At 38.5% G+C, this 13,744-nt stretch overlaps 1 protein-coding gene across 4 annotated transcripts in view; it reads left to right on the forward strand.

The window, feature by feature from the left end:
- Positions 1–13,744, forward strand: part of LOC115218424 — a 75,269-nt gene that overhangs the window by 18,626 nt on the left and 42,899 nt on the right. For all 4 annotated transcript variants that reach the window (XM_029788232.2, XM_029788231.2, XM_036508424.1 and 1 more), the window contains exons 2-4: positions 171–226; positions 1,700–1,848; positions 7,144–7,290. In XM_029788232.2, the coding sequence (XP_029644092.1) occupies positions 171–226; positions 1,700–1,848; positions 7,144–7,290 (352 nt within the window). The remainder of the gene's footprint in view (positions 1–170; positions 227–1,699; positions 1,849–7,143; positions 7,291–13,744) is intronic.

The raw sequence follows: 13,744 nt of genomic DNA on the forward strand, positions 1-13,744 counted from the left end.
TTTCAGACCTTGTGCCTTCAGTGGAAATTATTATTATCATTATTATTATTATTATTATTATTATTATTGTTATTATTATTATTATTATTATTGTTATTATTATTGTTGTTGTTGTTGTTGTTGTTGTTGTTATTATTACTACTACCACTGTTATTATTATTGTTTTTCAGCATATTACAACTTTGATTTTTCTCTCCAATATAATTATTTGTGCTTCAAAAACATGGTAAGTGGTTATTATTATTATTATTATTGTCATCATCATCATCATTAATAGGCACAGGAGTGGATGTGTGGTAAGTAACTTGCTTACCAACCACATGGTTCCAGGTTCAGTCCCACTGCGTGGCACCTTGGGCAAGTGTCTTCTACTATAGCCTTGGGCTGACCAAAGCCTTGTGAGTGGATTTGGTTGACAGAAACTGGAAGAAGCCCGTCGTATATATGTGTGTGTGTGTTTGCACGTCTGTTTTTTTCCCCCATCATTGCTTGAGAACTGATGCTGGTGTGTTTATGTCCCTGTAACTTAGCAGTTCAGGAAAAGAAACTCATAGAATAAGTACTAGGCTTAGAAAGAATAAGTCCTGGGGTCGATTTGTTCAACTAAAGAAGGTGCTCCAGCATGGCCACAGTCAAATGACTTGGGAGGAAAGTAACGAAATATCTTAATGTAATACAACACAGACATTTAAATGGATAGAGTTTTTCTAAGGATGTGGGCAGCACTTGTCAGTACAATCTTTTGGATTTCTCTGACACATGGTTCTCCTGGGATCTTATCTAGATGTTTCTGCATCCCTTTCTTGACATCCATCTGACTTATGGAAAAGTTAAAGTAATGATGATTATGTAGAAGGCAGCGATAGTATTTCAAAGACACTAGTACGGAATAGGCGCAGGAGTGGCTGTATGGTAAGTAGCTTGCTTACCAACCACATGGTTCTGGGTTCATTTCCACTGTATGGCACCTTGGGCAAGTGTCTTCTACTATAGCCTCAGGCTGACCAAAGCCTCGTGAGTGGATTTGGTAGACGGAAACTGAAAGAAGCCCGTCGTATATATGTATATATATGTATGTGCGTGTGTTTGTGTGTCTGTGTTTGTCCCCCTAACATCGTTTGACAATCGATGCTGGTGTGTTTACGTCCCCGTAACTTAGTGGTTCGGCAAAAGAGATCGACAGAATAAGTGCTAGGCTTACAAAGAATAAGTCCTGGGGTCGATTTGCTTGACTAAAGGCGATGCTCCAGCATGGCCACAGTCAAATGACTGAAACAAGTAAAAGAGTAAAGAGAAAGAGAGAGTAAAGAAAGAACTGAGTGTAATTGAATACTTCATGGTATGGTGTCTGCTGCTGTATGTGATACCAGTGCCGGTGGCACATAAAAGAACCATCTGAACATGGCTGTAGCCAGCGCCGCCTCGACTGGCCTCCGTGCTGGTGGCACGTAAAAAGCACCAACCAATCGTGGCCGTTGCCAGCCTCACCTGGCACCTGTGCCTGTTGCATGTAAAAAGCACCCACTACACTCCCAGAGTGGTTAGCGTTAGGAAGGGCATCCAGCTGTAGAAACACTGCCAGATCAGACTGGGCCTGGTGCAGCCTCCTGGCTTCTCAGACCCCGTCCATGCTAGCATGGAAAGCGGACGGACGTTTAACGATGATGATGATGAGCGTTTTTTTTTTTCCTTTCTACAGGACTTACGAGGACAATCTTGGTGATACTGAATACTGCTGTATTTGTGATAAAGATTTTATTAAAGAAGAAACAATACAAGAATGTTATATAAAAAATAAGAATGATCCTCGTCAACCATTTTGCAATTGCAATAAAGGCAGGCTTCCAAGTACGTAAAATGTTTGTTTTGCATTTTAAAAGCTCTTCTATCCAACATGATCTTTCTTTCTCGTGTTTGTAATTTGTGTATCATTTTAACCCTTTTGATACCAACCTGGCTGAAACCTCCTCTGGCTCTGTAGTACAAATGTCTTGTTTTCATAAGTTTCGAATTAAAATCTTCCACCAAACCTTAGTCATAATTTATGTTCTTAACACTAGCTGAATGATAACTAAGTTATTTTACTAAATTAATTGAGAGAAACACAGAGCATCTCAAAATAAATATGGTAACGAAAGGGTTAAAATATATAATAGAGAAACCATTCTTAATCCTTTTGATACCAACCTGGCCGAACCTGCCTCTGGTTCTGTAGTACAAATGTCTTGTTTTCATAAGTTTCGAATTAAAATCTTCCACCAAACCTTAGTCATAATTTATGTTCTTAACACTAGCTGAATGATAACTAAGTTATTTTACTAAATTCTTTGTTATATTTTAAATTAATTGAGAGAAACACAGAGCATCTCAAAATAAATATGGTAACGAAAGGGTTAAAATATATAATAGAGAAACCATTCTTAATCCTTTTGATACCAACTCGGCTGAAACCACCTCTCAAAATAAATATGGTAATGAAAGGGTTGAGTAGGTCTGATCACCCTGTACATACTCCCACATAAGCTTGAGTTGATTGTTGTTCATTCGCCTGTAGTCATTTGATTTTGTACAGTTCTTAAGGCTGTGATCACTATGTTCTGTTCTCAAACTTATTCATTTTAATTTTTGCCTAGAACTACAGTATGTTAGGGTTTGACGTGAAGGAAATTTGGTTGTTATTTTTATCTGATCAAGCAACACTTTAAAGCAGTGTTTCTCAACCTTTTTTTTGCCTATGGACCTCTTTGATTCTTATTTTACATGGGTGGACATTTACAGCTGTTCAGTATTTAAAAAATCCTATAATTATATTTTTATAATTAAATGTTATTATGAATTACTCTTTTACTCTTTTACTTGTTTCAATCATTTGACTGTGGCCATGCTGGAGCACCGCCTTTAGTTGAGCAAATCGACCCCGGGACTTATTCTTTGTAAGCCTAGTACTTATTCTATCAGTCTCTTTTGCTGAACCGCTAAGTTACAAGGACGTAAAGACACCATCATCGGTTGTCAAGCGATGTTGGGGGGAACAAACACAGACACACAAACATATACACACACACATACATACACATATATATATATACATATATACAACGGGCTTCTTACAGTTTCCGTCTACCAAATCTACTCACAAGGCTTTGGTCAGCCCGAGGCTAGAGTAGAAGACACTTGCCCAAGGTGTCACACAGTGGGACTGAAAACAGAACCATGTGGTTGGTAAGCAAGCTACTTACCACACAGCCACTCCTAAAAAATAATTTTAAAATCTGCGATAGAAACTGATCTGATCCTCTTCATTTTCAAATATAAAAGAAATATAAAAAAAAGCGCTTTATTTATGGGATGAGTGTGTGTATTTGTGTTGTGTATATACTCCACCACCACTTGACACTCAGTATTGATTTACTAGCAGTATCGCCTGGCGTTGTTCGGGTTTGTTTCAACCCTTTAGAATTGGAATTTTTGAAAAATTTTGGCATTATGTAGCTTGTTATTCTCTTTAAGTGAACATTTTTCTGATTGAAATACACCGAAAAATGACGACACAGCAGTTAAAAAATCGTAAAAAATAGGGATTTTCATAGAAAAAAAGCATCTTTTTGATGTTAATAATTGTTGGTGTTAACATGGTCCGATTTGAATTTTTTCTTCTACGGAAGGAAGAGCAAGCCTTCTTCTATCATACTCTCAATTTTGGTCAACTTGCGCTGTAAGGTCTCGGGGGAGATAGTGTTAGTTGAAGGCTACCAAACCTGCCATACCCAGATAACTTCAGCTTTTTATACATAGAGAGATTTACATTTTTGTAACTTTGTGGTTCAGTAGAAGAAAAAAGAATAACCGATCAAAATAGTACCAGACTTCCAAAAAAACAAACGAAAATTCTATGGGATGGCAGCGGGGGGGGGGGGGGGCAGTTCAAATAATACTTTCAAAGCTGTTGCTGCAAGTGAAAGATAAGATGTATATGTGTATTCATGTATATATGTATGTATGTCTTTATGTGTATATATAATTTGCATGTTGCTGTGGGTGTGTCTATCATGTGACATGCCACAAACATGCCTGGTGAGTTATAACCCATCCCATTAAGCTCTCTATTCTAGCTTATCAAGATATGTTTGTTTGGTGGACTGGATGTCTCCTCCCAAGGTCAAATAATTTTACCTTTGCTCCACATTCCATTTGACAGCCTTGATTTGTTATCTATGCCATTGTACATTTGTAGTTAGGGAGGGCCTAACTATGTGTGTGTGTGTGTGTTTATGTGGATGAGAATTAATTTCTACCTCCCTAATAAAGGGAGGTAGAAATTAGTGCAGAGGAAAATAAAGGGTTTATCTATCTGTCTATCTACCAATCTCCCTCTCCCTTTTTCTATGTGTGTATGTGTATATATATATATATATACTCTTTTACTTGTTTCAGTCATTTGACTGCGGCCATGCTGGAGCACCGCCTTTAGTCGAGCAAATCGACCCCGGGACTTATTCTTTGTAAGCCCAGTACTTATTCTATCGGTCTCTTTTGCCGAACCTCTAAGTGACGGGGACGTAAACACACCAGTATCGGTTGTCAAGCAATGCTAGGGGAACACAGACACACAAACACACACATACATATATATATACATATATACGACAGGCTTCTTTCAGTTTCCGTCTACCAAATCCACTCATGAGGCATTGGTCAGCCCGGGGCTATAGCAGAAGACACTTGCCCAAGATGCCAAGCAGTGGGACTGAACCTGGAACCATGTGGTTCGTTAGCAAGCTACTTACCACACAGCCACTCCTGCGCCTATATGTATTTTTTACTTGTTTCAGTCATTTGACTGCAGCCATGCTGGAGCACCGCCTTTAGTCAAGCAAGTTGACCCCAGGAGTTATTCTTTGCAAGCCTAGTACTTATTCTATCGGTCTCTTTTGCCGAACCGCATCAGTTGTCAGGTGATGTTGGGGAGACAAACATACACACACACATACATATATATGACGGGCTTCTTTTCAGTTTCGTCTACCAAATCCACTCACAAGGCTTTGGTCAGAACGAGGCTATAGTATAGGTGCCACGCAGTGGGACTGAACCCAGAACCATGTGGTTGGTAAGCAAGCTTCCTACCACACAACTACTCCTACGCCTATATATATACATACAGAGAGAGAGAGAGAGAGAGAATTCACAAAAAACCAAAAGACAAAGACGTGGTGTAGACAACAAACAGATGTATTAGTTTAACACTTGGAATGTGAAAAAGTCTTTAACGTTTCGAGCCTACGCTCTTCCACAGAAAAAAAAACAAGGAGAAAAAATAAAGAATGTGTAGTGGCTTCGATGGGCTTCTTTCAGTTTCCATGTATTAAATCCACTCACAAGGCCTTGGTTGACCCAAGGCTATATTAGAAGACACTTGCCCAAAGTACCATGCAGTGGGACTGAAAATGGAACCATATGGTTGGAAAGCAACCTTCTTACCACACGGCCACATCTGCACCTAAATATATATATAGCACTGTCCAAACTCAGGACGCCATGATAGATCGTTAGCTCCTACATGCATTTTTACTCTCCTTTTTTTCTCTCCATTTTTTTCTCTCCTTGTTTCTCTCCTTGTTTTTTTCTGTGTATCTTTCTGTCGAAGAGCGTAGGCTCGAAACGTAAAAGACTTGTTCTATTTCTATTCCTGAGCGCCATACTAATACATTTGTTTGTTCGTACTCCACCTGCCTTCGTCTTTTGTTTATTTTCGTAAACCTTCCCGTTATATGTATATACATATATATATATATATACACACACACACACACACACACACAAAATTAAGAGGAATGACCGCTAAAGTGGACACCTAATATGCTAAACATAGACGTCAAATTGCCATTACCACGAAGAATGTTTTCTCAAGAAAAATCTCAGAAAAACGCCAAAATGTAAAAATGAGCAAGACACATAAAAATATACGAAATAAAAAATGATTACCTATGTACCAATGGTTTCACTTGTTAATATCTACATATGCAAACACGCAGATATCTAGTATATTTTCATTTGTCTTGCTTATTTTCACATTTTGGCATTTTGCTGAGATTTTTCTTGAGAACACATTCTTCATGGTAATGACGATTTGACGTCGATGTTTAGCATATTAAGCATCCACTTTAGTGGTCATTCCTCCTAATTTTGTATGTAACACAATTTTTAATCTTCGAATTTTTAAATATGCTAAGCCACTGGTCTTATTATTTAATTTTACCCTTATTATTTAATTTTATATATTTATTTATATATATTCTGTTGTGTCTGGAGAGAGTCATTTTCTTTTCATACCTTATAATGTAACACACTGGTTAAATTCCCACTTATTTCTTATTTTTATTTTCCTAAAATTTTCATTGCATCTTGCAACCTTTTGAATAGTCTTGACTCTGTCCATTATTTAAACTGCATAATGGACAGAGTTAAGACTATTGAAAAGGTTGCAAGACACAACGAAAATTTTAGGAAAATAAAAATAAAAAGTAAGTGGAAATTTTACTGGTGAGTGTGTTACATTATAAGGCACAAAAAGAAAATGACTCTCCCCAGACACAACAGAAGATGCTTCAACGCACGAACTCATATAAGGAATCTTGCAAACCAAATCCAAAAACGAAATATATATATATATATATATATATATATATTGGAGTGGCTGTGTGGTAAGTAGCTTGCTAACCAACCACATGGTTCCGGGTTCAGTCTCACTGCGCGGCATCTTGGGCAAGTGTCTTCTGCTATAGCCCCGGGCCGACCAATGCTTTGTGAGTGGATTTGGTAGACAGAAACTGAAAGAAGCCCATCATATATATATATATATATATATGTGTGTATGTTTGTGTGTCTGTGTTTGACATTGCTTGACAACCGATGCTGGTGTGTTTACGTCCCTGTCACTTAGCGGTTCAGCAAAAGAGACCAATAGAATAAGTACTGGGCTTACAAAGAATAAGTCCCGGGGTCGATTTGCTCGACTAAAGGCGGTGCTCCAGCATGGCCCAAGTCAAATGACTGAAACAAGGAAAAGAGTATATATATATATATGCACACACGTGCGCGTGCATGCACACACTAACATATACATGTATATTTTTCTTTCAGAGTGTTCAAAATCTGCCACTATTTGCAACAGACAAATAACATGTCCCGCAAACCTTGCCTATCAAAATTGTGCTGTGCCTTTTGTGGGTGGTGCCAAATTGGTATGCAATGACAGCCTACTGTGGGAACCACTTTTTACATGTCCAGGTAAAAGGAATCTCAATGCATTATCATTGTTTTTATTGTTATTATCTTTGCTTTTTTGTTGTTATTCTTTTTTTTTTGTCACTTTATAATGTTGAAAGAATTACATAAGTATTGATTGTTCATTAATCCTGGTGGTTTGAGAATAATCCACTGGGAGTAATGTAGAAAGATAGCATTTGACCTTACGGACAATTGGTATGAAGATGACCCTAATAAAGTGCTAGAAAGTAAGGAATATAAGATGTGGAATTTTAACATTCAGACTGACAGAGTAATAGAGGCTAGAAGGCCTGATTTAGAAGCACTAATAGACAAATAAGTGCCAGGTAATTGACTTTAAATTTTCAAATAATGTGAAATTCAATACAAGTCATTTACAGAAAATAGCAATGTACCAGGACCTAACCATTAAGTTACAGAGGGTGTGGAAAGTATAGGTAAAATGTATCTTTCTATTTATAGGTACCTTGAGAATTATTACTAAAGATTTGAACAGATTGATAGAGGAAATAGGCATGGAAACCTAGTTAAGTGCAGCTCCAGAAAACTATTGATAAGAACTACAAAGATACTTAGGAAGGTTCTTGGCATTTAAGGAATTTTATTCCAGCACACTAATTTATTGTGCATATATAAAATAATAATAATAATAATAATAAATATATAAAATAATAATAATAAATATATAAAATAATAATAATAAATATATAAAATAATAATAATAAATATATAAAATAATAATAAATATATAAAATATAATAATAAATATATAAAATAATAATAATAAATATATAAATAATAATAAATATATAAAATAATAATAATAAATATATATAATAATAATAAATATATAAAATAATAATAATAAATATATATAATAATAATAATAAATATATAAAAATAATAATAAATATATAAAATAATAATAATAAATATATAAAATAATAATAATAAATATATATAATAATAATAATAAATATATAAAATATAATAATAAATATATATAATAATAATAATAAATATATAAAATAATAATAATAATAACATATAAAATAATAATATAAATATATAAAATAATAATGATAATAATAAACATATAAAATAATAATATAATAATAATAAATATATAAAAATAATATAATAAATATATAAAATATAATAATAATAATAATAATATAATAAACATATAAAATAATAATGATAATAATAAACATATAAAATAATAATGATAATAAATATATAAAATAATAATGATAATAAATATATAAAATAATAATAATAATAAACATATAAAATAATAATAATAATAAGCTCTAATGGCTTCTGATCTTAACTGATTGGAAGTGTTATCATGTACATTGTTTTATCTTAGTATAAAAGATGGACTACAGCAAATATTCTGCTCAATGTCACAGATTTCCTTGTCAGTTGTTTGACCTTAACCAGTTGAGCATGTCCCTTAGTGGCTGATCACGAGTAGAAGTAGTGGGGGAGCATCATAGTCATGTGTTGAGAGGGATTCTTTGGGGTTTGAATAATTCACCTTTGGCAACATGGGTGGTTCATTCAACATCCTTAATCTTTATTCAGGGAGCTTTTGAGTGGGATGGGTTACTCGACCCAAAGAAAATTCTAACTGGGCCCTACCTGCAAGGTCATGTGCTGTTTATCTTGATATGAAATCACCATGTCACACACATATGGTTGTGATGCATGTGCCTGGTGTACCCTTATCAGACGGGTAGTCATGATGGGTATACTGGGCTTCATATATTTTACCCCAGTGTCACTTTGATGGCATGCACTGCTCTCTCACTCCATAATAATAATAATGATGATGATGGTGGTGGTGGTGATGTGATGTGGTGTGGTGTGATGTGATGTGATGCAATGCGATGCGATGTGATGATGGGGATTGTGATAATCAGTAAAAGCTGAGGGGATTGAGGGAAAAGTGAAGTGATTAAGCTGTGAAATCATATACCAATTAATAAGAAAGATTCAGAACTTAGATTCAGCAGAAAAAAAAAATCAATGCCTCTGCTTAACTTACAAAGACCTCCCTAGCCACCAGCCGGCATATTCGTGTGTGCCTGGCCAGCCTCTGCATGTTTAGGTGCAGGCACTGGCCACTGATGTGGGAGATTGTCTCAGATGCACTGCTGCAATGCCAGCAGGTGTTATCACCTTAGTCTCCACGAGTTAGGCACTCCCAAGTGGGAAACGTATTGGAGCACATCTTGGGTAAGCCCAAGTAGTGCTCCTCAGAAATCCCTCCCAGTCATGACATCCAGCTGTTTCCAATCAGGTCAGACTTGAAGGCAGCCGCAAATACCCCTTGGACGGGTTGTGACACCCACTTCTTCGTGTGCATGTGGCAGACATCAGGAGCACATGGGGGCATCTCCATGCCAGACAGGTGGTTTGAATAGTAAATAATGATGATATTTTTAGTAGGAATGTCTGGACAATTCTTCCTGTAGGTGTCATTGTAATTAATTCAGCCACACTGTCATGTATCATGGCAAAATAATGTCTTGTGGACATTTTTGAGTAGAATTTAATAATATGAGTGATATTCTTCTCACTGTTATGATACAGTTGACACTTTCTGTCTCTCCATACTGGTTTGGAAGTATTCTGTTTTATTGATTAGGTATTTAGTAGATATTTCTTGTTCTTGAATAAGGAGGGTATATTCTACAAGGATGGATGTAATATAACTTTTCTAGTCTGGGCACAAGGCCCTAAATTTTTGGAGAGGGGACCATTCGATTAGATCGACCCCAGTACACAACTTGTACTTAATTTATCAAACTCAAATGGATGAAAGGCAAAATCAACCTTAGTGGAATTTGAACTCAGAAAATAAAAACAGATGAAATATCTATTTCTTTACTACCCACAAGGAGCTAAACACAGAGAGGACAAACAAGGACAGACAAACGGATTAAGTTGATTACATCGACCCCAGTGCATAACTGGTCCTTATTTAATCGACCCCGAAAGGATGAAAGGCAAAGTCGACCTCAGCTGAATTTGAACTCAGAACGTAAAGACAGACGAAATACCACTAAGCATTTCACAAAGTGTGCTAACGATTCTCCCAGCTCATCCCCTTTTGATGTAATATATCTGTCATAGTTCTAGGAGAGGGTATTCTACTTGCTAATGTTGTTAAATTTAAGCTTTGCGACAGCAGCATGCATCCATAATTTACTCTCAGTATATTTTTGTTGTGGCAGCATCCGTGCTAGCGGGGTGCAAAGAGCACCATACGAGCTTCTGTGCCAGTGGCACATAAAAGGGCACCACTTGAGTGTGGTCATTACCAGCGTCGCCTTACTGGCACTTGTGCCCATGCTAGTTCGGTGCCAAGAGCACCATCCGAGCGTGGTTGTTGCCAGAGCAGCTAACTGTGTCTGTGCCGGTGGCACGTAAAAGGGCACCATTCGAGCGTGATCATTACCAATGTCACCCTACATGCACCTGTGCCGGTGGCATGTGTAAAAGATTTGAGTGAAGTCATTGCCAGTACCGCCTGACTGGCCCCGTGCCGGTGGTGTGTAAAAGCACTCATTACACTCTCGGAGTGGTTGGCATTAGGAAGGGCATCCAGCTGTAGAAACTCTGCCAGATCAAGATTGGAGCCTGGTGCGGTCGTCTGGTTCGCCAGCCCTCAGTCAAAATCGTCCAACCCATGCTAGCATGGAAAGCGGACGTTAAACGATGATGATGATGATGATGACATCAGTCTAGCTATTGTTGGCTCACAGCAAATCACTGTACAAATGCATATGTATGTCTATTGATGTGTGTGTGTATGTATATAAATATATATATATACATATATGTGTGTATATGTCTGTATGTATGTATCATCATCATCATTGATTAATGTCCGCTTTCCATGCTGGCATGGGTTGGACGGTTTGACTGAGGACTGACTATGTGTGTGTGTGTATATATCTTTATTAATACTATTAGCCCAACCGCCACTACGAAGTTCCTGCAATAAATCTACAGATAACAGCAGGGAATCGAAACTGTGCTGGTGCTTTACTCATCATTTGTTTATACATTTTGTGTAATTTCTCCATTATATATATGTGTGTGTGTGTGTGTGTATATCATCATCATCATCATCGTTTAGCATCCGCTTTCCATGCTGGCATGGGTTGGACGGTACAACTGGGGTCTGGGAAGCCAGAAGGCTGCACCAGGCCCAGTCTGATCTGGCAATGTTTCTACGGCTGGATACCCTTCCTAACGCCAACCACTCCATGAGTGTAGTGGGTTCTTTTTACGTGTCACCGGCACAGAGGCCAGTCGAGGCTGGCAAATGGCCATGATCGGATGGTGCTTTTTACGTGCCACCGGCACGGAGGCTAGGAGAGACTGGCAATAGCCATGATCGGATGGTGCTTTTTACGTGCCACCGGCACGGAAGCCAGTTGGGGCGGCGCTGGCAACAGCCACGTTCGGCTGGTTCTCTTATGTGCCACCGGCACTGGTATCACAGCTACAATTTCCATTGATGTTGATCGATTTTGATTTTTGATTTTGATTTTCAGTTGCCTCAACAGGTCTTCACAAGTAGAGTTTTGTGTCCCAAGATGGAAAGGTATGCATAAGTGGATTGAGGCCATGGGTTATGATCTCACTTGTCCTGCCGTTCTTCTCACGCACAGCATACTTCCAAAGGTCTTGGTCTCTATTCATTTCCTCGGTGAGACCTAAAGTTCAAAGGTCGTGCTTCACCACCTCATCCCAGGTTTTCCTGGGTCTACCTCTTCCACAGGTTCCCTCAACAGCTAGGGTGTGGCACTTTTTCACACAACTGTCTTCATCCATTCTCGCCACATGGCCATACCAGCGCAAACGTCTCTCTTGCACACCACAACTGATGCTTCTTAGGTCCAAACTTTCCTCAAGGCACTTACACTCTGTCGATTATGAACACTGACATTAAACATCCATCGGAGCATACTGGCTCCATTTCTTGCGAGCTTACGCATATCCTCAGCAGTCACGGCCCATGTTCCACTGCCATGTAGCATGGCTGTTCGTACACATGCATCATACAGTCTGCCTTTTACTCTGAGCGAGAGGCCTTTTGTCCCTAGCAGAGGTAAGAGCTCTCTGAACTTTGCTCAAGCTAATCTTACTCTAGCAGTTACACTTTCAACACACCCACCCCTACTAATGACTTGGTCACCTAGGTAACGGAAGCTATCAACTATTTCTAGTTTTTCTCCCTAGAATATGGCGGAAGTTGGTCTCAGAGCATTTTCAGTGTTTATTGCTCCTGAGCATCTGCCACATACAAAAACTATCTTCCTAGTTAGCCTTCCCTTGACGTTGCTGCACCTCTTATGTGTCCATAGCTTACACTTGGTGCATCTTATAGAGTTTCTACCTATGCCTTTCCTACAGATCGAGCAGGGCCATCTACCTGAAGGCGTTTGTGACTTGTCTACCTTCCTACTTATTAGGACTTTGGTTTTAGCTAGGTTGACTCTAAGACCCTTCGATTCTAATCCTTGCTTCCACACCTGAAACTTCTCCTCCAGTTCTAATAGTGACTCAGCAATTAAAGCAAGGTCATCAGCATAGAGGAGCTCCCAAGGGCATCCTGTCTTGAATTCCTCCATTATTGCCTGGAGGACTATGATAAATAGGAGGGGACTGAGGACTGAACCTTGGTGGACCCCTACCTCTACCCAGAATTCTTCACTGTACTTGTTGCCAACCCTCACCTTACTAGCAGCGTCCCAGTACATGGCTTGCACAGCTCTCGCTAACCATTCATCTATCCCTAGTTTCCTCATTGACCACCAGATAATGGATCGGGGGACCCTGTCGAAGGCTTTCTCCATGTCAATGAAAGCCAGGTACAGGGGCTTATCTTTGGCCAGATATTTCTCCTGCAGCTGTCTTACCAGGAACATGGCATCAGTGGTGCTTTTCCCTGGCACGAATCCAAACTGCATCTCATCTAAACTAACTCTCTCTCTAATTAGTTGGGCTATGACCCTCTCCGTAACCTTCATTACCTGATCCAACAGCTTGATACCTCTGTAATTATTTGTATCTAGGGTGTCACCTTTACCTTTGTAGCAGTTGACTATTATGCTGCTACACCAGTCATTGGGTATGACTCCTTTGTGTATCACCTGGTTAACGATACGGGTGACTAGCCTATAGCCGACACTACCAGATATTTTGAGCATCTCTGCAGTGATTCCTGATGGGCCTGGGGCTTTGCCTGTCTTCATGCTTCTAATTGCCTTAACTACCAAGGAACTGTCAACTCAGATAGCTGGTCCCTCTGTTTGGCAGACATTCGGCAGACTCTCTTTCTCCCATTCATTTTCTTTATTGAGCAACCTTTCATAGTGGCGTCTCCAAACCTCTTTCTTTGCATCCTCATTTAGTGCAAGTGAACCATCAT

Source organism: Octopus sinensis, linkage group LG13, assembly GCF_006345805.1.
Source record: "Octopus sinensis linkage group LG13, ASM634580v1, whole genome shotgun sequence".
Lineage (NCBI taxonomy): Eukaryota > Metazoa > Mollusca > Cephalopoda > Octopoda > Octopodidae > Octopus > Octopus sinensis.